Source organism: Mustela lutreola, chromosome 6 (assembly GCF_030435805.1).
Source record: "Mustela lutreola isolate mMusLut2 chromosome 6, mMusLut2.pri, whole genome shotgun sequence".
NCBI classification, from domain to species: Eukaryota; Metazoa; Chordata; class Mammalia; order Carnivora; family Mustelidae; genus Mustela; species Mustela lutreola.
In genome coordinates, this window is record NC_081295.1 from 112320150 (window position 1) to 112346664 (window position 26515).

At 34.9% G+C, this 26515-nt stretch overlaps 1 protein-coding gene across 2 annotated transcripts in view; it reads right to left on the reverse strand.

Moving 5' to 3' along the window:
* Positions 1-3477: 3477 nt before the first annotated feature.
* Positions 3478-26515, reverse strand: part of LMBRD1 (LMBR1 domain containing 1) — a 134084-nt gene continuing 111046 nt past the window's right edge. For both annotated transcript variants that reach the window (XM_059178367.1, XM_059178369.1), the window contains 2 exons: positions 4089-4180; positions 3478-3947 (listed from right to left, as the gene is read on the reverse strand). In XM_059178367.1, the coding sequence (XP_059034350.1) occupies positions 3831-3947; positions 4089-4180 (209 nt within the window). In that variant the 3' untranslated portion in view covers positions 3478-3830. The remainder of the gene's footprint in view (positions 3948-4088; positions 4181-26515) is intronic.

Here is a 26515-nt window from a genome sequence, read left to right on the forward strand (position 1 = left end):
ATTTCTTTTAAATACTTGTTTTAATATTTTGTTACATTTTAATATACTATTTCTAAGTTTATCCATTTGAAATATCTACTAACTTCCCATTGCCTGCTTGAGACAGTTTCCCCTTGCTTTTCTCCCCACAGCCCCCAAATTATTAGTATTTTATAATGCCTTGTTGGTGTCCTTTATAACTTTTTAATCTTTCTAACTTTAATATGCCCAGACCTTTCTTCTTTGCTCCCTCTACCAGAGAGAGTGTCTCTCAATTTCTTTCTTCATGCCTCCCCTTTACCACTCTCCTGTGAAGTAAGGATATTAATACCTTCACCCCTTAGGTCTTCTTCCATCAGCTCTTTCAATCTTCCAACTTTTAACGGCTGCGTTTTTACACTGTTTAGGTTGCCGCTTATGTTCAGTGCTATAATCAATGCCCACTGTATTCTATACATTAATTTTGAAACAGTGTATTACTGTAGCTATCATTCACTGAAGAGCGAAGTAGTATACTTTGAAATATTCTTTTCCTGTATTGCTTGTTGTTTTTCCCGGAGCTCCTTTTTTCCCCTTTTCCTTTAAAAAAAAAATATGCATTTTCATTTTCTTTGGTATAGTGGCACTGAGACAGAAGTCAGTTCCAGTCAGTTGCAGTCGGCTCTTTATTTTGCCAGTATCTTGCTGCACGGCTGAACAAATTAATTACTTGTTTGAAGTTTACATGGAATAAAAGGGCTTTGACCTTTTAGAAAGTCATCACTATGGATGATCTCTAAATTAGGCATTTTCAGAGGACTTCAAAGAAAATACGTCCTTCATTAGTAGAGTCACATCACTTAAATGAGCTTCATAAAATATAAAGTTAAAGCCATTCCATGACTGAGAAGGAGGAAAAGAAACTTTGTTAGAGTAAAAGTAAACTTCTAAGTAGGCAAGAGGCAAATGTATAGAATGTAAGAAAAGAAAACATATTTAAAAAATACAACTAGCCAAATAAAAAGCTAAAAGGTTGGTCTAACACAAATAAAAACAGAAAATATTCCTAGCCGTAGTAAAATGTATACATAGTATTCAAGACAAACATGGCAGTATTTTCAAAATACAGCAAAATAAATCTTAAAAATACACTAAATATACACTCCCCTTAATCTAATGCTTTATTATATAGGCTTAATCCATACATTCAGACTTCGAGCCTCTAACTAGCAAATTCAGCTATCAACTGTGTGCCTTCCGTGTGCAAGGTACTATTCTTAGATACCCAGGATGACAGACCCAGAGGGGTGTTTAAGGACTTACTGTCCAGAGGCAGGAGACATGAAAGCCATAAATCACAACACACTGTACAGGGTGCCATGTTAGTATAGAAAAGACCACCTAACTACCTGGAGACTTAAGGGAGGGGTACCTGAGGAGATAATGTTGAAGCTGAGATTTCAAGAATAAGGATTTTCTTAGAAAAAAGGAAGGGAAAGGTATAGGAAGAAGGAACAGTTCAACACACACAGGATAGGGGAAATCCAAGCCATTTGGATTATGCAGAGATATTTTGCTCATATAACCAGTGTGACGATGACAGAGAAGCAGGATAGTCAAATAAGAAATAAACCAGAAAGGCTTTATCCACTTCACAAAAAAAAAAAAAAAAAAAGAATTTCATTATAAAACAACTGAAAACTTTTCACAGGAAAGAAATGAAATAATCTGATTTAAATTTTCATTATCAAGGAAAGACTGAAAGAAGTCAGGACTTGGCACAAAATCCACTGAGAAAGTTCAAGAAGTATTGTGTATTAGTCTCTTAGGGCTGCCATAACAAAATACCACAGACTTGGTGGTTAAACAAGAGAGATTTATTTTTTCAAAGTTCTGGAAGCTAGTAGTCCAAGATTAAGATGCTGGCAGGGATCGATTCTCCAGAAGCTTCTCTTCTTGGCTTGCAGATGGCTTCCTCCTGTGTCCTCATGTGGTCTTTTTCTCTCTGTGTATACATCCCTGATGTCTCTTCCTCTTCCAGGAGGGCATCAGTCATACTGGATTAGGGCCTTACCTAATGGCCTCCTTTTACCTTAATTACCTCTTTAAAGACCCATCTTCAAACATAGTCATAGGTACTTGAAGTTAGGACTTCAATCTAAGAATTTTGAGAGAACACAACTCAATCTAAAACACAGTGACTGGCAATGAGAATGGAGAAGAAAGGACAAATGGAAAGATACTTAAGACGTAGAAATCAAATACTTGGTTGGTTGAGGAGTTGGGGTACCCAGGAGATAAGCAGGTCTGCCTGATTTCTGGTTTAGGCAATGAGGTATATGCTGGTACCATTTGTAAAAACAAAAACAAAACAAAACCAAAAACGATAGAGAAGGAAGAGGAGGTTTGGTATGCCCAGTAAAATGAGGAGTTCAACTTGTAATTGAAGTCATAATTTCTAGTTAACAGGTAAGTTAAGCTGTGGAGTTTAGGAAAAAATAATGTACATATATTAGTAATAAGACATATAGATGGAAATCAAGGGAATAGGAGACTGTCCAGAAAGAAAATACAAAATAAAAACAGAAGGGAAGGGAATTTGGTAAATAACATTAAAGGCTGCATGAAGAAGCCAAACATGAAGGCTATGATAGTATATCTAGACAGACAATCAGAACAGAGCAAAGTGGCACAAAAATTAAGGGCAAGAAGAATTTAGGGGGAGATGGTTGCTAATTCCTAAGACTTTTGCAGAAAGTTATTGATATTTTATTTCAAAGATATGTTTTTTATGAGTTCTAATTTGTGCTTTTTATGAGTTCTGATTTGCTTATGTGAGTAAACTATAATACCATTTGTAATGATTTCTCACTCCCCAAAGTGTGTTCAAAATACCCTATCAATATTACATAGCATTCCTTATAACTTTTGAAAAGAGTAAATCTTTAGAATGGAAAAAATTTTTAATTAAAAATATTTTTAAAGCCAAAATATGATGTCATATATAAGTTGGTTCTATGCCTGGCGAGGAGCCCAATATGGGGCTTGAACTCACGACCCCAAGATCAAGACCTGAGCTGAGATCAAGAGCTGGATGCTTAACTGACTGAGCCACCCAAGCACCCCAATGTCACATACCTTAAACTAATCAGTCAACTAATTTTTTTCCCTGAAGATCAATTATTCTTGACAACATTCCCATTTATGTTGGAAGGCAAATTTTGAGGTTAGCTATCTACAATAATGTATATGCCTTAAATATGACAGAGATGGTAAGATACCTAATGGATTAATATCTGAACAATACAACACATCTTGGAATGAATGCTGTGATCGTACAGCACAAATTAGCTTGAAATCTGCTCATGAAATATATTTGAATGGCATTAATAATTTAATGTTAGAAAATAGGAAACTAATTGCATAGAGGAGTAACATTTATTTATCAGCTATATTGTATTATACTTAGACAATCAGTTATAGACACTTTAGAATTCCACATTACTCTAGAGACCCAAATGCACAGGTACAAGTGATTTATTATGTTTTTAAGAAGTGACAAGAGGGAATATTAATTCTGGAAGATTTTTAATCAATTCAACACTATTATACACTAGAGAAAAAAAATTTCCACAAACATTCCCTCACAAAGTCCATAGTTTTATATTTACATAGAATTACTACAGCAATTTTAAATGTTAATCTATGATACAATAATGTTACTTCAGATAACATAAAAAATATAGTTTTTTTAATAGCCATGCTCCCATTTTTGACGAAGCTAGTCAGTTCATCCTAATGTTAGTTTAACACTTTAAAAAATGCATAATAGTCATTCAGTCAGCATTATAAAACCCCTAAGACAGAGGCTGTCAAACAGAATAGACTGAGGGCTCATCATCACTTATGTCTGAATCATCTTCATCTACTCCTTCAATGACTGATTTCTTCCCTTTACAACAGGATACAATTAATCCAATCAAGAATACCTGTAAATTTAAATAAGCTCCATGTTATTTCTTATATCTAAAATCATTCAGAAAGCAATGAATTTAAAATCCAATGGCACTACTGTTATACAAATGGGCAAGTAAGAATCAAATTATCCCTACGATACCTGTACTACTTACCACAAGAAAAGCCCAGTTACCAAAATAGTATGCAGCACTAAAGAACCAGAACTTGTGAAGGAACAGGTATGTCCGCGTAACAGTACATTGATCTATAAGGTAAATAAGGACAACAGTGAGATAGTTTCTTTCTTGAAATGGACTATTAAAAATATATCTGTAAGATTATTAACCAAAACATACAGTCATACAGTCAATAAATTTTAAAGATAAAATTGAAATCTAGGTTTTTCTCCAAAGCCCACTTCTCCAGTGTTAGTACAGTATTAAATTACCAAATAATAGGACATTTAAAAAGATGAATGCCACCAATGTAATCCTGGCTCTTTGGTATAAGAAAAATTATAGTGGATAGTTCACTTTATTTGAAATAGAAGAAGCACTTTAACCTGAAGTTCCAGACGTGTCTTAAACTAAAACAGATAAAGTTTTCCTGATGAAGGTAAGAAATAAAAATGAACAAAGTAATCAGATGTGATTATAATTAAGTTGTACTTTTCTAAGAATCCAATTCTTCGGACAGCTCAAATTTGAGACATGTTTTGAGATTTTTTTTTTCATTTTAGGAATGCTATTGAAAAGGCTGCTGGTCCTACAGAAATACAAAATTGTTATTTACTGATACCATTTGAATTTTAGATTAGTATTTAAGCTTGAATTAAAAATAGATCATATGCCAAAAGCAATCAATCAGATATTTTTCTCTTTCAAAAAAATGCAACCATAAAGAGACAGTGGCAGACTGGTTATTTAACATTTGTGTCAGATTTCATTTTAATTTTATCCAAATATATTATTTCCATTAGCTTACAAAGTCCTCTATATAGACATAGGTCTGAGAAATAATATCTAACGAAATATTTACTTATGCCATTCAGAAAGGTCTGGGAGAGCAGAATATAATGTATTTGACTGAAAAAATTATATATTCTGAGCTAACAGAGGATTCTAAAACTTCCAAATTTCAGAGGAAATTACAGAAGAAAATCCTTATCTTACAAGGCAACTTCTTTTTTAGTCTATCAATTACAAAAATGATTATGATTTCTTCATATTTTAACCAATACTGACAATAGCAAGAAATTCCACATGCAACTAGGAGACTAATATCACATCCTATTGGTAATTAAGAAAATGTATTATTGGTTTCTAATTTTATGAACTCTCTTTTCAGTGTCAATACATAAGTGCTATTTTCTTTTAAAACATAAAATTGAGCTGGGAATTCTGTAGCCCAGTTTATTACACAAGGATTCTAATACACTTTATTTTGGGGGCTATCGCATGGTTTTCCGAAAAGTAGCCTTTAGGTTATAGTTTATGCAAATATAAGACTTATTACATAAAGTTTTAGATATGTTATATAAATATATAGATAATCTAAATCTTACCTGGTTTAACCCCTTCCACTATACTTCAACATTTACTTCTGAATTATTCACTACCAACTGGACAAAGCAATCTTTTTTTTTTTTTTTTTCTGGCAGAGAAACATGCAGTTTAATAAAGAGGTAATACCTTCCTTTCACAAGCTGGGACCACCAATCTAATGATGATCAATATATTGATCCCCATCCCCACAAGGGCCTCCTTCAAATTTGTGCTCTCTTTCTCAACAGAGAAGTCTAGAAGGAATATTCAAAGCTTCCGAATAAAACCCAAAAAGGTTTTAAGCAACAGTGGTTGAATAAATGTTTCTCTCTTCTGTGGTTACTAGCACCCAACATTATAGCTGGGTGCTGTGCTGGGAGCTCAGTCTAGCAGAGGAGAAACCTAGTCAGGAAAGCTGTTAGTCATTTACTCCGCTCCCACAATACTTTACTCTCACCTCTATTACAGAACTTGCTTCAAAGTAATATAATTACAGCCATACTTCAGAGATACAGTAGGTTAGGTTCCAGGCCACCTCAATAAAGTGAATATTGCACTAAAGTGAATCAAATGAACTTTTTGGCTTCCCAGTACATACAAAAGTTATGTTTACACCAAATTATGGTCTATTAAATGTGCAATAACATTATGTCTAAATAAACAATGTATATGCCTTAATTAAAAAAAAATACCTTATTGCTAAAATCTAACCATCACATGTGCTTCCAGCAATGCATAATCACTGATTGCAGATCACCATAACAAATATAATAGTAATGAAAAAGATGTAAATTTTACAGAAATTACCAAATATGACAGAGATATGAACTGAACAAATGCTCTTTAAAATGGCTCCAACAGATGTGTTCACGCAGGGTTGCTGCAAACCTTCAATCTGTAAACACTATAGTATGTGCAAAGTGCAATAAACCCAAGTGCAAAGAAACGAGGTATGCCTCTATTCAATTTGTCACTTTCAGATAAGCCTTTGGAATCAAAGTATGCATCAGTGTACCTGGCATTCATATTCAACATAACTGCCAAACCAAGCTAAATTTTTTAAAAAGGGTATTTTATTTAAAAATTATATTGCTAAATAATACATTTTCTAATTTAACTAAAATCTGACAAGATTCCAAGGACGTCAAAACAAGATACCTGCATATGTCTTGAAAACGAAAGTATAATTAAAATGCCCAGTATGGTGAAGGAAGAGCCCAGACTGTGGTCTCTGAGAAACTTAGTGTCAAATATCATTTGGCTCCTTCTTTGCCATGTGAATGAGAAAATCTGAACTCTTCAGACTATGCATGTAAAATGGAGATACCACCATATTTCCTTATAGGGTCATTCAAAAGATGAAAAGAGATATACCAAAATCTCCATGCAGTTAATATTAATTTTTTCCCCACTTCAAGGTGTAACTGAACCCATGATAAAGAACACAGTTCTCAAGAGCTGCTCAAGTGGGCTCAAGGAAAACAACTAATATAAAGATTTTATAAGTAGTAAAGTAACAGTCGTAAACAGTAAACCGTAGTAATGCTTAGGCATCAGTATCACGACTACAGCATCTATGTTCATTATTTTTCTGTATCTATAGTCAAAGTGTCACCAGGTAGACCCCAACACCTGACCTTTACTGACCACCCCCTTACATTCACGAATCTCTATTTTACATTTTTCCTTAAACTCTTCCTTCTGGCTTACTTCTTAACTCAGGCAAATGAAACTGGAAACCACCCCTCAGGTGACAACTGCCCTGAAAAGACATCCCACTGGCCCGCACCACTCAGACCATTTGAACTAAAACCTTAACTTGTGTCTGTGCAGATGGACCAAGGAGTGACACTTGGAATGACCAGCAATCACCTTTACCTCACTATAATACTAAAATCTCTGCCTAAAGAAGAGCCACAGCCTCATTCACATAACATCTAACATATGTATAGACATGTTTTCTTAAGGTGCATGGGTAACCTTATGCTTACCTCCACACAAAGACAAGGCTTCCCTATCTAAATATTCATTCATCCTAACTCTAAACAAACAAACCCAAACAAAAGGTACTCATTCACCCCTTCTTGGGGAGTCACAGCTTTGGAAGCCATTCTTCATGATCTCCTTTTTGCCACAAATAAGTCATCTTTGTGCAATGACTCAATCTGGTGCAGTTCCTGACTCACCAAGAAGCAAACTTGCCTTGGTTCAGTTACAAATATAGATACAAATGGATTTGGTGAAATTTGAATATGTATAATACAGTAATGTGCTATCTCCTAAGTAGTAATAAGCCTTTAAATAAACATAACCAATTTGAATGTTTCAAAAATGAAGAGAGGGATAGGCTGGGATGTATGCAAAGAATGCCTATTCACAATTACTTTAAAAACAAGAACAGTATGTTCTGTGGCTTAAGTGTTACATGAGCTTCATCTTACAAGTATAAACATATTTGAAAAAAGTCATTCAACCTTCTCAGCATTTTTACAATGTTCTAAACTTAAAAAATAAAAGTTCTATTAGCCATTGCCATGCTTAAAGATACTTTGGGGTCAAAAATTCACTGGATTAGAAATCTCAGGGCCAGAACAAAGATTTTAAAACAGAGGCTGAGCTAGCAGAAGCAAGTAAAATCAAATCCTTTTTCCACAGAGGTCTAATAATCCATTCAGTGACATTTTAAATTGGCTTATTATATTCACTGATTCTTTTGCCCACCACAATAAATATATCTTAAGTATTTTTCCTTATCATATTATTTTATATGTTTATCATTTTCAAAGGTTGTAGATTTGATGCAAACCTTCTTCTTTTTATTTTAATTTTTTATTTTTTATAAACATATATTTTTATCCCCAGGGGTACATGTCTGTGAATCGCCAGGTTTACACACTTCACAGCACTCACCAAAGCACATACCCTCCCCAATGTCCATAATCCCATCCCCTTCTCCCAACCCCCCTCCCCCCAGCAACCCTCAGTTTGTTTTGTGAGATTAAGAGTCACTTATGGTTTGTCTCCCTCCCAATCCCATCTTGTTTCATTGATTCTTCTCCTACCCACTTAAGCCCCCATGTTGCATCACCACTTCCTCATATCAGGGAGATCATATGATAGTTGTCTTTCTCTGCTTGACTTATTTCGCTAAGCATGATACGCTCTAGTTCCATCCATGTTGTCTGTCGCAAATGGCAAGATTTCATTTCTTTTGATGGCTGCATAGTATTCCATTGTGTATATATACCACATCTTCTTGATCCATTTATCTGTTGATGGACATCTAGGTTCTTTCCATAGTTTGGCTATTGTGGACATTGCTGCTATAAACATTTGGGTGCACTTGCCCCTTTGGATCACTAGGTTTGTATCTTTAGGGTAAATACCCAGTATGATGCAAACCTTCTAACACAAGATTAAAAGGTAGTCATTGTTAGATATATGTCATTATGTTTATATTTATATAAAGTGGTATATGACCATAGAATAATTCTGGTTAATAAGTGCATGCATATATTTTATATTCATGTAATGATTCCACACTGAATAAACAGAAGGGGCTTCTCTCCTCACCATCTGTCATCTTCTAGCTGTTTACCTGAATCACAGATACCTAGGAGAACTATAGATGTCTTTCTGCAGTTATCTAAAAAATAATAATTAGGCATTTTGAATTTGGTTCGACCTTCAAAGTAAATTTAAATCACTGGGTGTTTCATTTAAGGACTGTGTTCTAAAACCAAAAAATGTTCAGGAACTTCTGACTGTTGTTCCTCAAAAGGATATATAAAAGTTCTAGTTAAACTAGAGTACAGTTAACAATGAAAAATTAAAATAGGGGGGCACCTGGGTGACTCAGTGGGTTAAGCCTCTGTCTTTGGCTAAGGTCATGATCCCAGACTCCTGGGATCAAGCCCTGCATCGGGCTCTCTGCTCAGTGGGGAAACTGCTCCCCCCACCGCCCCCACAACTCTTCCTGCCTGCCTCTCTGCCTACTTGTGAACTCTGTTTGTCAAATGAATAAATAAAATGTTAAAAAAAAAGAAGAAAAATTAAAATAGGGGTTCAGATATGACATTTTTTCCAAAAAAAAAAATACAAAAAAGGTAAAAATTAAAGGAGCCAAGAAAGGGCATCTGGAGCACATAATATAAATCAAAAGGCTTTTGAATACCGACACTACTACCCTTCCTCCATCTCTTCTCACTTATCTTCAAATAGGTAAATAACATAAAGTGTAATTAAATCTGTTTTTCAGTGTAGCAGCAACCTTTGTAACTATATCGGATATACTTTTATTATAGATTTGTTTCCTTTTAGATTATTTGTTACGTTATTATTGATATATGCGGATTGCCACTAAGATAACTTTGGTTATTAACTATGATAAATCACACCTTCTACTTCAAATACATTTCTAAAAGATTTAGTGTTGATTTACGCCACAATTAAGCCATCATCATGTTATACTTTTACCTGAAATCAACTTAGAATTAATTACACTTTATATTTATACTTTATTTATAAAGCAAATCCTTATATTACATATGCATATATAAAAAAGGCCTTGGAGCAAAATCATGTATCATGGGAGAATGAACTTTAAAGTGAATATTTTGTTTGACTAGTGACAAAAAACTGGCAGAAGATTGGACTGTTTAGAATACCACCTCATTTCTCATGGTTGTCCATGATTATACTAATTTTAATTTCTGATTAGGGTCTTGATACTACTGAATATTTAAAATAGACATGTAAATCTGTATACAAACTAAGGAGGCTTGACTTTATTGTGATATGATTAGGAATTATTTATCAAATGATTTTAAGAAAGATAATTACATGAGTGGCATATAAGCTAGCAAAAGGGATTGAGAGTTGACAGAGGCTCACTAAGTCAAGAGACAATCCAAGAGAAAACGTGAGCTGTCAGGATAGAAAAAAAGGGTTGACTTGAATATTTTGAAAGTAAAATCCCAGTTAATCACCACTGTCAAACGGACTTATAGCACAGAAAATATATACACCTAAGAAGTTTTGATATACTCACAACACACATCCAAATTTTTTAAAAAGGGCAGAAAAAATAAAATATGTAATACAAACCAAAGTTCTATATTTATCTTAAAATTTAACAAGGAGGATATTGTTAAATCAATATTTTGTAAATTTTAATGGGGGGATGGGTAAAAGGGAAAGAATTGGTAAACATACAGAATCACAGAATTCTAAAGGAAATAGTTTTATTAGATTTTATGAGTATACAAATTATATCAGGTTAATAAAGTTAGGACTTGCCAGCTACTTTACCTTAAAGATTGAGTTTTACATCGATTATTTTTAAGAACAAATATAATTTGTGTTGAGCTCTGTTACATTTATGTAACTTTAATGTATTTCAAAGGTGCTAAAATACGTAGTGATCCAAGAAAGGATGTTCCTAATTTCATTTGTATTACTCACTGTCCACATAAGATTTATAAAAAGGAGCTACAAAGATAAGCATTAGCATATAACCTATAGAAATAATCACAAACTTATTATTAAACTCTAAATTAAAACGATTTGCTATTTATTAGTCTTAATTGACCAAGGATAGTCAAATATAAAATACACAGAAAACAATTGTTTTCCACTTTTTAAATTCTTTCATAAAACAATAATAGTTTAATGGGTATAGTAGAAAATATTAAAGGTCAAGATAGAAAAGTGAGATTTAGTTCTTGAGTCTGCCCCATATACCATGAGATTCTGGGGTAAGTCATTTAACTTCTAAGTGTCAGTGTCTTTGTAAGTAACAATGAGATAATATCTGCTTGTGGTATATAGTGACAGGATAAACGGATCTTTCAAGAATTAAATTTAAAGAGAAATCTACATGTGATTTTTTTTTTTAAATTTTTAAAGAAAAGACTGTTTTAGGAGTTAGGAGCCTTGAGCAAGAATCTCTATGTAAATGGCTGAGAAGTTTCACAAAACTACCTAGGTTGGCTTTGGCATAGACTCCAGAGAACTCAGAAAGCTTACACCTAATTAACTTCCCTATTCTGTCTTAGTTGAGCTTTTATCAACACAATCAAAATGTCACCTAGACAATGAACTTTAACATCAAGAGACTTTCTGGATCTCAGGCAAAATCCCAGAAAAATGATGCTCTGGTCAATACCTAATTTTCTGGTCTGCATGGCAACCTCACTTGACAATGGACACTACATCAAGCTATCTCAGCTGGATGGTACCAGTCAATAAGATCAATGAGACCCTTTTCTTGACTACATGCCTACCTAGAAAGTATGTGACTATAAATTTGGTTTCCCATACAGATTCCTTCTCTCTGGTGAGAATTCACTAACCCTGAGCCTCTAGTTTCTTTAATGGTTATACTTCCCATGGCAAATTAATACACTTACATCTGGCTAATGTATTAGTCTCTTCTCTGTTCACTCAGTTATCTGAAGCCAAATACAGACAATGAAGACAAAGATATGGTAGCATTTGATGGGTAGACTGAAATCAAATAAAGTTATCAATTCACAAAATTATTATTTGTCAAGTAAAAGATTATAAATTTATAGTACTTAACCATGAAGAACTATTTCAGTCTGCTGCGAACAAAGCTTTTTGGTTCAAGAGGACAGACTGGACACAGTCATTTGTTCCTTGTCTTTCCCAGGACCTCATTAAAGTTACAGTATAGGAATAAAGCCTGCACCAATCTCTTAACAGCAAACAGAATGGGAAGAAAGCCATCAGGTGATGGGAGATGTCAATAATAATCTGGGATATGAAAAGCCACGCTAAAAGGTCTCTAATAAAACAACTGGTTTCCCTTCCATTTATTTTAAAATATAATTTAAACCCCAAGTCACAGAGATCCCATGATGAGGCTTCCTAGAAGTTTCCGACACTTAAATACAAATTAACATAAATATGAATATATCATCAGATATATATAGAAAATATCAGCATAAAGAAGAAAGAACAAGATCAACAGAACTGTTCCAAGATAAACAGAATTGTAATTTTATTTAAAGGAAACCATTAAGATAAAGGTTTAGACCATCAGGAATTAAAGAAAATATTACATCCATAAAACAAAAACACTTAAAAGATCAGAACAAGTACTTGAGGAAAGTTAAGACTTTGTTATATGAAACAAAAAATTTAGGATATAGTTTGAAGATCAAGCTAAACACACACTCAAGAATCCAAACTAAAATGGTAGGCATAAAATATAAAATACAGATAAAACAGATGATCAGCTGAAGATACTCAGCAACTAATGAGGATGAGCTTCCCAAGAGAGGGTGGAGAAAAGAGAACTTATAATGTTAGCTTCAAAAGAAGAATAGACTGGCATGAGATTTCTCACTAGTTAAAAATGAAAGACAGATGATGATGCATGCCTTTAAAGCTCCTGAATAAATAATAACATAATAATAAATAAAATAATTTAATAATAAATACATACATAATTTCTTATGTAGAATTCTAAGCACAACCAAATTACCCATCAATTATATCAGTTGAGGGCAAAATACTTTTCAGACATATAAGGTGTTTTGCGTATTTCATATAAAGCATGTCTTTTTTTTTTTTTTTAACTCAATCAAAACTAGAGGCTTGGGGTAGGAAAATCAAGAAAAAAAGATATGGCTTATAGTGCATCAAAAGTCCAAAGAACAGAAATTATAACACTACAGATGAGCAGCAGAATCAGGAAACATAAGGTACATAAGGAAATCATAAGGTACTTAGAAGGTACAATGGATTTCTTCCAACACATAAAGTAAGCAAGAAACTACAAGATGATAGGTATACTAATATTTTGTGAAACTTTAATAACACTTTTTAAATATAAAAAAATTAAAAACTGGCTTAATTCTGGAAACTGTTGCTCTGAGGGAGAAAGAAAAATACATATTTTCTTATCCTCAAGGAGCTTAAGTTCCTATAAAAGACAAGAACAAGGGTATCTGTGTGGCTCAGGACAGCATGCAACTTCTGATCTAGGGGTTCTGAATTTGAGCCTCATGTTGGGCATAGAGATTACTTAAGAACATGTTTTTAAAAAGTAGAAGAGGAATAAAACAGTATAAGTGAGATAATATATATAAATGACTATAGGGATGCCTGGGTGGCTCAGTTGGTTAAGCAGCTGCCTTTGGCTCAGGTCATGATCCCAGTGTCCTGGGAATGAGTCCCACATCGGGCTCCTTGCTCAGCAGGGAGCCTGCTTCTCCCTCTGCCTCTGCCTGCCACTCTGTCTGCCTGTGCTCACTCTGACAAATAAATAAAATCTTAAAAAACAAAAAAAAGACTATAAATTAAGAGAGAGTAAGGTAATGTCATAAAAAGTAAATGTCATGAGAATTCAAAGGATAAAAAGAGACTGAACAGGTGGAAAGGTTCATAAAAGAGGGTCAAGTTTGATATAAACATCAGGACTCCGAGTGATGAATATGGGCTGGGCGGCACAGAAACTAGTTGTGAAAATTTCAAGAACAAACAGCTGAAAAGCAAAGGCAGAAAAGGTGACCATGTTCAGAAGATGTATGAAAAAACAGAGGTAGTCCTTCAATCCTAGACTGAATTTGTCAGAGGTACTTAAGGTTTCTAATGGAGTACTTTAGAACAGTGGTTTCCACAGTGTGGCTCCCAAACCAGAACCCTCAGAAAATCCTGGAGTCCCACCTCAGATTTACTGAATCAACAATCTGTCATCTGTGTTTAAAAAGCCTTCAAAACTCAGATCATGTGTAAGTTTAATAATCACAGCTTCAGAACAATTAAGCTAACAGCACTGTGTAGTGTGGGTCAGAGTGGAGCACTAGTTAAAAGGTACAGCAATTCATGTGAGACATGAAAGTCATTCTGGCAACAAGCTGCATCCCTTAGCAATTGACAGGGCATGGAGAAAGAGTGAATAAAGGTAGGTGTGCTTTGAAGACTTGTGGTAGCGTGAGAAATAGTGAAGTCAGTAAGTATAGTTCAAAGGCTTTATCTAATAGTTTATACACACTTCATCAAGAACTATTCATTTTAAACATTTTAAAAAACACATTATTAAAATAAGGCAGGCTCTTTATATTATTTTCATAGGACTGTTAAGTCCTATAGAGCAACCCTTAGATAGCTAACAGGCTAACATCTTTATTTTGCTTGCTTTCTTGACCATAGGTAATACCCTAACCCCACATACCACATGACAACACTTGCTTTCAGCTGTGAGGGAAATCTAATGAGAAAATGTGCAATGACCAACAGTGAGACTAAGAGTTTAATAGGTTATCTTGATAGTCCTCAATTTACAAAGGCATACCAGGAACAACACAAAGCCAAACAGGCTCAAAGAAAAAAAAAAAGATAATCTTAATAGCTACAAACAGATTTTAAAGACAATTATTCTAATTATAACCTAATAAGTAGAATATAAAATATTAAGTAACATTTTCTAATTAAAACGCTAAAAAACATAGTCATCACCCTGACTCCTTTTTCTCTCCTATCCTATAACAGATTCCTTAGCAAATCCTATTGGCTCTACCTTCAAAATACAGCAGCATCTAGTTTCATTGATACGTTCTACTTTATCTCTGGTTTCTACCTCATTGATCCCAGCTCTAATCTTGATGATTTCCCTTCTTATGTGTGGAGTTGGTTTGATTTGTTGTTGATTCTCCAGTTCTTTAAGGTGTAGAGACAGCTGGTGTATTCTGGATTTTTCAATTTTTTTGAGAGAGGCTTGGATGGCTATGTATTTCCCCCTTAGGACCGCCTTTGCTGTATCCCATAGGTTTTGGACCAAAGTGTCTTCATTCTCATTGGTTTCCATGAATTGTTTCAGTTCTTCTTTGATCTCCTGGTTGATCCAAGCATTCTTTTTTTTTTTTTTTTTTTTTTTAAGATTCTATTTATTTATTTGACAGAGAGAAATCACAAGTAGATGGAGAGGCAGGCAGAGAGAGAGAGAGAGGGAAGCAGACTCCCTGCTGAGCAGAGAGCCCGATGCGGGCCTCGATCCCAGGACCCTGAGATCATGACCTGAGCCGAAGGCAGTGGCTTAACCCACTGAGCCACCCGGGCGCCCTGATCCAAGCATTCTTAAGCAAGGTGGTCTTTAGCTTCCAGATGTTTGAGTCCCTTCTGAACTTTTCCTTGTGATTGAGCTCCAGTTTCAAAGCATTGTGATATGAGAATATGCAGGGAATAATCTCATTCTTTTGGAATCGGTTGAGTCCTGATTTGTGACCCAGTATGTGGTCTATTCTTGAGAAGGTTCCGCGTGCACTTGAGAAGAATGAGTATTCTGTTGTTTTAGGATGGAATGTTCTGTATGTATCTATGAGGTCCATCTGGTCCAATGTGTCATTCAATGCTCTTGTTTCTTTACTGATTTTCTGCTTCGATGATCTGTCTATTTCTGAGAGAGGCATGTTAAGATCTCCTACGATTAGTGTATTCATATCAATATGACTCTTTATCTTGATTAACAGTTTTCTTAAGTAATTGGCTGCTCCCATATTGGGAGCATAGATATTTATAGTTGTTAGATCATCTTGGTGGATAGTCCCTTTAAGGATTATGTAGTGTCCTTCTGTATTTCTGACTACAGTCTTTAGTTTAAAATCTAATTTATCTGATATGAGAATCGCTACCCCGGCCTTCTTTTGAGGCCCATTGGCATGAAAGATTCTTCTCCATCTTTTCACTTTCAGTCTGGGTGTATCTTTAGGTTCAAAATGGGTCTCTTGTAGACAACACATGGATGGGTCCTGTCGTTTTATCCAATCTGCAACCCTGTGCCATTTTATGGGTGCATTTAGGCCACTCACATTGAGAGTGATTATTGATAGATATGTTTTTATTGACATCGAGTTACCTTTGAAGTCTTTCTTTCTGTAGATTGTCTCTATATTTCTATTCAATGCTATTCTTAGGATTTTTCCTCTTTTATAGAACTCCCCCTTAATACTCCCTGCAGTGTCGGCTTGGTGGTTGAATAGTCTTTTAAGCCTTGCAGGTCTTGGAAACTCTATCTCTCCATCCATTTTGAATGTCATTCTTGCTGGATAAAGTATTCTTGGCTGCATGTTCTTCTCATTCAGTGCCCTGAATATATCTTGCCAGCCCTTTCTGGCTTGCCAGGTCTCTGTGGACAGGTCTGACATTATTCTGATGGGCTTTCCTCTGTACGTAAGGAGCCTCTTTGCCCTAGCGGCTTTCAAGAGATTATACCTACAATTATAATTCCTCAATTTGACTATCAGGTGTCGTGATATTTATCAAAATCAAAAGCTTCTGCAGAGCAAAGGAAACAGTCAAAAAAACAAAGAGGCAACCCACGGAATGGGAGAAGATATTTGCAAATGACAGTACAGACAAAAGGTTGATATCCAGGATCTATAATGAACTCCTCAAACTCAAAACACACAAAACAGGCAATCATATCAAAAAATGGGCAGAAGATATGAACAGACACTTCTCCAATCAAGACATACAAATGGCTATCAGACACATGAAAAAATGTTCATCATCACTAGCCATCAGGGAGATTCAAATTAAAACCACATTGAGATATGACCTTACACCAGTTAGAATGGCCAAAATTAGCAAGACAGGAAACAACATGTGTTGGAGGGGATGTGGAGAAAGGGGAACCCTCTTACACTGTTGGTGGGAATGCAAGTTGGTGCAGCCTCTTTGGAGGACAGTGTGGAGATTCCTCAAGAAATTAAAAATAGAACTTCCCTATGACCCTGCAATTGCACTCCTGGGTATTTACCCCAAAGACACAGATGTCGTGAAAAGAAGGGCCATCTGTACCCCAATGTTTATAGCAGCAATGGCCATGGTCGCCAAAGTATTATGCTATGGAAAGAACCAAGATGTCCTTCAACAGACGAATGGATAAGCAAAATGTGGTCCATATACACTATGGAGTATTATGCCTCCATCAGAAAGGATGAATACCCAACTTTTGTAGCAACATGGATGGGACTGGAAGAGATTATGCTGAGTGAAATAAGTCAAGCAGAGAGAGTCAATTATCATATGGTTTCACTTATTTGTGGAGCATAACAAATACCATGGAGGACAAGGGGTGTTAGAGAGGAGAAGGGAGTTGGGGTAAATTGGAAGGGGAGGTGAATCATGAGAGACTATGGACTCTGAAAAACTATCTGAGGGGTTTGAAGTGAAGGTGGGGTGGGAGGTTGGGGTACCAGGTGGTGGGTATTATAGAGGGCACAGATTGCATGGAGCACTGGGTGTGGTGAAAAAATAATGAATACTGTTATGCTGAAAATAAATAAATTAATTAAAAAAAAAAAACAAAAAACAAAAAACATCAGCATCTGACCACTTCCTGCCACCTGCATCACCACCATAAGCCCTCTGCTGATTACTGCAAAAGCTTCCTGTCAACCCATTTTTGTCCTTGGGTTTATTATGGTCTATATCTCAAGGATTGGCAAATTATAATCCAAGGATTACATGTAGCCCATCAGGTGTTTTTGTAAGTTTTATTGGAACATGGCCACAGCCATCCAGAATGTACTGTCTATGGCAGCTTTTATACTGCAAGGGCAGAGTTGAACAGTGTGTCTCACAACACCTAAAATATCTGCCATCTTATCCTTTTTTAAAAAAGATTTTTTGAAATTTTTTATTATTTATTTAACAGAGATCACAAGTGGGTGGAGAGGTAAGTGCGGGAGAGGGGAAGCAGACTCCCTGTTGAGCAGAGAACCCAATGTGGGGCTCGATGCCAGGAATCTGAGATCATGACCCGAGCCAAAGGCAGAGGCTTAACCCACTGAGCCACCCAGACACCCCTTTGCTATCTTATATCCCTTTACAGAAAAAGTATGCCAAGCCCTGGTCCATATGCAATACACTAATTAAATGATCCCATGAGTATATAATGTCATTCTTCTGCTCACAATCTTGCATCTGAAAGTAAAAGCTAAAGTCCTTACACTTGACTGTTCATTTTTCCTCTACTTCCTCTAGCATACATCCACTCTGCACTTGCTGTTACTTCTGTTCTAAGTCAGTCTTCCCCAGATAGCTGCCTTTGCTCCTTACTTGCTGAAAGGCTTTTTGCTCAAATCACAGCTTCTTAGTAAGAATTTCCTTTCTACTCAAAATTTTAAATCATCTCTACTTCTGGCCACCACTTACTCTCCTTTAGCACTTTATTTTTCTCCCTAATACCACTTAATATACTTATCTCCTTCTTCTAAGTAAGCTTCATGGGGACAGGAATATAGGACTGTTTGGTCACTGTTAAATCACTGGCACCTAGAATAGTGCCTGACACACAGTGGACATTAATAAACCCTTGTTAAATGAAAAAAACACAGGAATAATAGGTAGTAAAACTAAATGACCATATGGAATCCTAGAAATTAAGCATCTATAAATTTATCTTAGAATTTCAAGACAAATAGGACTATGATTCTCAGTTAAATATATGTCAGTATCTTCTAAAAGTGTGTGAACTGTAATAGCTATTAATGTTGTATTCCTCAAAAAAATCATGTAAATTTCTTTAAAAAGGCTATCAAAATTATCACTATTCTAAGAGTTGATTTATCTTCATCTTATGGACTAAATCTTTGTCTTATAGAATAAATCTAACTATGCTTAACTTTCCCATCCCAACCCCCAAATTTTCAGACTATAAAACAAAAAGACTATATACAGTTGTGTGTGTGTGTATGTGTTTTAAAGGCCACTGCCTGAATCCTGAATTGGATCTTCTTATTTAGTGACAAAATTCCGGAAAGCTAAAGTTAATTAGCTTCACCCAAAATACGGTAGAAGGTGTTAAGTTGATAGTCTGTATTCAAATTGGCCTTCTAAATCACCACAATAAGAGTCTGGTACCATTTTATTTCAAATTATATTTATGGACCACCCAAGTGGGCACACAGCACCACAGGAGACATTAACAAATACTGTCATGACAAAACAGCAGTGTCCTTTTTTTGAACTCAGCCTTAAGGCCTACTTTCTAATGAAATCTCTTGAGCAACTTCATTTTCAGACTATTAAGACTGGCTTTCCTTAAAATGTGCACTTTATTTATAATTATATAAATCAAACATCAAATGTCAACTAGTATAGTAACTCCTTTAATAACACTGGTTTTTAAACAGAAATAAACGTCTCCTAAAAAAGGTTTTTTTCCATTTTTTTCTTTCTCTCTCTCTTCTTTTTTTTTTTTTTTTTTGGCTTACAGACCTAAGAATGGGTGAGTGGGTAAAAAATCCACTGTTCGTGATCATGTAAAGAGCACTGAGCAGTACTGCTTAGTAACCTAGACCTCTAAATAAAATTTCCTGGAACCTTAGAAGCTCAAGTAGAAAAAAAAAAAAAAAAAATTCAATAACCTGGGGGAAATGTCAGTACTAAGAATTCCAGAATTAAATTTTTCAAAGTCTCAGTAACTACCCAACCTACTCCCACATTTCAATAAAAATGGGACAAAAAAGTCTTCTCTAAAACCAGTATGTACATGGTAAATGTATGCCACTATTTTATGTCATTTTTTTATCCTTAAAAAGGCTTAACAAGGTTTTTAAATTATAGAATAAAATCTATTTATTAAAAAAGAGTAAATATTCACTTCCTGTCTTTACTCCAAATTTCATTTCCTTGAGAAAGCAGCCAGAATTCTAATGTGTTTATGAGCAACAGCATAAAACTGAGGTAATAGATACACTGTTCTACCTACCATCATACCATCATATACCATCATATGGTATATATTTTTTTATATTGAAAAATAAAACTATATCATTACATTGTATGTAATGTTATTTTAAGTATTCTCACTGATGAATAATCATCCAGTTGTTTCTTTTTGTTTGCTATTTCTATCAGTGGGACTTGGGAACTGGTTAGCTATTCAAAGGGCAAAAAAATGTGAATATGATTTCAAGACTTCCAATTGAGAAAGTAGTTGTGGGCACAGAAAAGGAATAGGACAACATCTCCCACCCCATGACATAATGGTGACAGGTGGGAAAAGTAGAAAAGGGAAGAAAAGGAGTTCAGTCTTAGACTTGAGGTTTGAGGCGCTGGCAGGATATGCACTTCCATATAGGTAAACCAGCAGGCAGAAAATAAGAACAAATTTAAGATTCTGAATCTACTGATTAAATTATTAATCCTCCTTAAATTATTCAGCATGATTAGATTTATTGTCAACTAGCAAAGCTAAATTTATTAGACTAAGTATAGTAAGGGAAAACAAGAAAGAGAAAAATAGGATATTTATAAACATTTAAGGGATTGGAATGGGCTGGACCACTTTAATCAAGGTCTTTAAAGGTGAGGAACAGGGTAGATCTGGTCTAAATGTATAAGTTTTGGATTAGTGGATATAATGAAATGAGAAGTCTTGAAGTAAGTCCTACTGAGCAACAAAGCTATTTTGGTAGTTTCATGGTCAGGAGCATTTCCTGAAGGAAGCAGATTAACTATTTTTGTTCTCAGTATTATTTAATACAGGGATAGGGAAATATTTCTGTGCCCAGAATTACTAAACATTAGCACATTATATTGTGTCAGTTTTCTACCTTTTATGAAATTAAAAATAGTTTAAAATTTATTGATGAGCATTTGGGAATAGTTTGGACTTTAGGTAGTCTATCATGTATTGTTAAAATATGATACTCTGTAGTGGACAATATGCTAGAGTTAAAAGAATAAATTTGCAAAGTTTTCAGAAAGAAAACTTTTTTTTCAGAAAGAAGGCTAGGTTGCTGACATCATCATAAGAAACCACTTTAGTTAGAAAAAAATTCACCAGTTTCAGCTCATAGCTTTCAAAGCAAAAGCTTCACATAAGAAAATGTAAAAATTGTTCTATCATTAAAAATAGGTGATAAATTTATAGAAAAATCTTAAATTGTTTAAAGCAGTTGGATTATATTACCAAATATAGAATATAATCTTTGCACTTACTGGATTATTAAAAATATGAAAAAATTCTTCAGTAAGTTTTAAAGTACTATGTGCCTTTAGAGAAGAGGTTTAATTTTTGAAGCGTTTTAAATATGTTCTTTGTGGATATAAACTGTCCTGCTGCATAGAGCCTCAATAGGAATACATTCTGTAAACCTAGCCAAAGAATAACTCATTTTACATGATTGAATAGGTTTATAATTAAATCAAGGTTTATCTGATGCTAGAAATTTATACCAGAAGTGACAGGAAAATATGAGAGATGAATTATTTTGTAGCAGATTCAAAATTAAAAATAAACAAGAAAGATTAACTCACTTTCATAAAAAGTTATACCTTCTATTCTAAATTGCTTAGGGAATTCACTAACTTTTACGTTCAAAATGTGTTCTGTCATTTTGTAGGGCAAATACATCATGTTGAACCTGGATATAAACTTAAATTTATGGAATTTAAGAAAAATAACATTTAAGTGTAAATTTTTAACGGTATAAAAATAATGTTAAATTATATAAATAGTATAATGTTTACTACCTCCTAAACAGAAGCTAGAAATTATTATCTTTAGTAGTTTCATATCTTGGCCTATACTTGGGACTATGTTTTTTAAAAAGTTGTCATTTGGTGGTGTACAGCAGGTCTCATGTGGTCCCCCCCCTTTTATCATTCTCTCAATATATACACACTTATGTTTTCTGAACCATACATTGTGACTTAGTATTTCATCATTTTTTTAAGCAGAAGGATATTCTCTTGCATAACTGCAGTCAGTATAGCTACTGAAGAATTTTACCATTGATAAAACTTTACAGTTTTAAAAATACTCTGCCATTTATCCCAGTGTATTCTTTCTAGAAGTTTTATCCTCTAGTATTGGATCCACTCCAGGATCATGTATTACTTTTGGTTAACATGCCTAATCCGTATCAGTTTCTCAACCTCTCTGTCTTTTATGAAAATCTTGACATTTTTAAACCATACAAGCAAGTCACTTTATACCATGCTTGTCAACTGTCAATTTGGTTTTGTCTCATATTTCTTCATGATTTGAATCATGCTCTCTGTTCTTCTCAGGGTGTCATATCCTTAGGTGTGTCATGCACTGCCCCTCGGCGATGGTAATTTTGTTCACCTGGAACATACACTGCCCAGTTTTTCTGATGTATAGATATGACATTTACTACATTTCCTCTTACAACTAATATTCAAGTATGGAGAACTTACTGTGGTTTTAAACTATAGTTCCCTGAAGTGTGTTTAATTCCCATAACTGTATGTTCATTTCTAAATATTGTATTTGGGCCCATTATAAACCTGTCACATTTTCTTTTATTTATTCTGTTTGTTGTTCCCTGCCAATATTCTGATCTGATCTTATTCCTTTTATCATAACTTACTGTTCTGTAATCTGTGTTGATAATTCCAGTATCTGGTCTTAGTAAGTCTCTTTTTGCTGCCTGCTATTTCTTCTAGCTTTCTTTCATGGTGCTTTGTTGCCTTGTGTGCTTAAATATTTGGCTCCAGTGTCTTCATTTGTGTTCCTTTGCAGGAATTCCTTGAGGCCGAGAATTAAGGTACATCCCTTGCTGAGCATTTTATATTTACTTGTGCCCTGTGCCCAGTCTGCCAGTCTGAGATGACAATGAAACAAATTCACTCTGGTGATGGGTATGTAGAATGCAAATCTGCAAAGAGCTGGTAGCTCTGTAGTTACAATTTCTCATGGATGTGATTCTTACCTTCCTGTTCTTGACATTAAGGCCAACTTTGCCTTCAGTTTTCTGCAAGTAATATAATTTTGCTACTTATTCACCTCAGATGGTAATGTAATATTGGGGGATGGGAGGGCTCAGCTTTACAAGAGGACACATGCATCTACAAGATAACACCACTCATGTGTGCTCTACATTTGCGTGTCCAATATAATAGTAACATGTTAATTAAATAATTCACATGTGACTTCTAAGGAACTGAATTCCTAACGTTATTTTGAATTTTAATTCAAATATAAATTAAAAACTGAAGCAGTATAAAATATTTTTTCATAAAACAACTTTATTGCTTTGGTATAACTGTATTATACTTTAATAAATTGTTTCATTTAGATGATGAAAATTTGGAGTTTGAATTATGGTGTTATTTAAGTGCAAAATATGCACCAGATTTTGAAGGTTAGTATGACAAAGGATATAAATTATCTCAGTAAAATATTATGTTAGTTACATGTTGAAACAATATTTTGGATACAGTAGGTTAAATATAATGCCATTTAATAAAATCAAAGTCATCAGTTTCTCTTTAAAAAGTTTAAATCATGTATATGATTCACATTGTATTTTCATTGGACAGGACTGCTCTATTATTTCCTGTTCCTTTTGCCTCAGAAGGCCGTGAAAATTGGAGCTTAACTCACTGGATTTGGTAAGTACCCTCAGAACAAAGCAGCTCAGCACTCTAGTTACTACTTTGTTCTGGGTTTCTTTCCTTCACGCAGACCAATGCAGCATCAGAATCACTTGGAGAGATTTTTTTTTTAAATTAATTTATTTATTTTAGAGAGAGAGAAAGAGTGCATGTGTGGAGTGGGAAGGGGGGGAGGGGAGACTGAGGTAAAGGATCTCAAGCAGATTCTCCTCTGAGCACAGAGCCTGACCCAGGGGTCCATCCCATGACCCCTGAGATCATGACCTGAGCTGAAACCAAGAGTTGGACACTTAATTGACTGAGTCACCCACGTACCACTCCTGGAGCAATTATTTACATGACTGCTAGGTTACATCCCTAGAGTTTCTGATTCAGAATGCTTAAGGTGGGGTCTAATAATTTACATTTTTAACAAGTTCCCAAGTTCCCAGATGCTGCTGGTCTAATGATGATGACTGAGAACAACTGAGATTTTTGTCTTAAGACCTTATCAGCACTTTGATACTTTCAAGAAATTTGGTACTTTATTCAGCAGTTATTTTTTCTTGATAATTATTTCAAACTCTAAGCTACTCCAGTCCCCATTCGATCTTTAACTTGCTTCGATCAAGTTTCTGCCCCACAATCCCATAAGGACTGTTCTTGTTAGTCACTCAATTAACTCCACCAAGAGTCATTTCCTGGTCCTTGTCTTACCTGATTTATCCTGACAATGCTGAACTTGACCAGAGCCCTGTGATTCTGGAAACCTGATTAAAGAAATCTCTCTACTCTGTGTGCATTTACTGCAAAGAAACCCCCTTCCCATATGACTTGGTTAAGACTCATGGATGTCCTCCCCCACATGCTTACCTTTGATAAACCAGACACAGGCTCTCTAGATTCCAAGTCTCTGCTTCAAAAAAGATTACCTCAGCTGTTTTTCCACATTGAACAACCAAAGCAAAAGGCTTATTAATTGACTTGCCCCCAATTTAAACTCCTCTCCTTCCCTAGACCTCTGAAATTTGGCTTACCCTACCCTACAGCCACTCCTGAACAACATACCTCTTCGCTAACCTCAGGGAAAAACATTCTCTGATCATCCTACTCCCTAAGACCTGGATCTTTCTAGCCTTATTTACTCTTCCCTACCTAGAAAACAAACAAACCAACCAAAAAAAACCCTTTTCTGCCTGATCTTGAAATAATTACAGATCTCACGGTCAGAGAGTTTTCCTTATTGTAACAGTCCCCCATTTTCTACTGTTATTTAAATATAGTTTCTTTCTCTCTCTTTTAATATGACAAATGCTAGCACTTGAAATGGTTCACTCTTCCCTTGCCTAATTTTCCGCCTACCTCACTGTTTGTCTGTTCTTAGTTCTTCGCTGGTTGCTCTTCTCTCTAACCTCTTACCATTGGATAGTCACAGAGCTCAGTCCCTGTACCTCTTCTTCATTTATACTCAGTCTACTGATGATCTATCATCCAGTCTCACATCAAACCCTGACTAATCCAGCATAAACTTCTCCAGAACATTAGATCCAACTCAACTTCTAACTCAAGATCTCCACTTGGATTTTAAGGAATTCTCAAATAAAAATTATTCAAAACTGATCTTTATGTTCTTCTTCAATGCATGAATTAAGGAAAAAGACATCTGAAATTAAGAATACATTAACTTTGCAAAAAGACTCAAAGACCTGGCCAAAGAGCAAGCTCCTGAATGCATTTTAATATGATTTCATACTAAAAATCAAATTGATATACAACTTTGGTAATATATCCATGCTTTTAATTCATGTGCCATTAAATATATGGGATTTTTAAAGGCCATGTAGATAAGCATGACAAAAATCGCAAACCAGAACCGCATCAAGGTAAGATAACTATCTTCATTTGTTAAATCTTTTCACTTAATTCTCTACTACTTTAGCTCCATACTAAAACTGCTAAAACTGCATTCTCAATGTATTTCATTCTCTCATGGCTTCAAATGGCTATCTCCATTAAAAAAGCAGTAACAGTCTTATTTTTAAAATTTAAAGGACAGACAATGCAAATAAAACACAAAACATAGAGTGTACCTATAAAAAGATATTGGGAGATGAATGGATAAAGAAGATGTGGTGTATGTGTGTGTATATACACACATATATGTGGTATGTGTCTATACACACCACATACACACACATACACACATAATGAATGGAGTATGATGCAGCCATCGGGGGGAAAAAAAAAAGAAAAAAAGAAATCCTGCCATTTGCAACGGATGGAACTAGAGGGTATAATGCTAAACAAAATAAGTCAGAGAAAGACAATTTTCGTATGATCTCAATGATATGTGGAATTTAAGAAACAAGGCAGAGGACCATAGGGGAAGAGAGGAAAAAATGAAAAAAAGATGAAACCAGAGAGGGAGACAAACCATAAGAGTCTCTTAATCATAGGAAACAAACTGAGGGTTGCTGGAGAGGACAGGGGTAAAGAGATGGAGTAAATGGGTGATGGACACTGGGGAGGATACATGTTAAAATGAGCAATGGGTATTATATAAGACTGATGAATCACAGACCTGTACCCCTAAAACCAATAATACATAATACCTTAATTAACTAAATTAAAGAAAAAAGATACTGGGAATCCAGACACTTGCATTATTGCCCCAA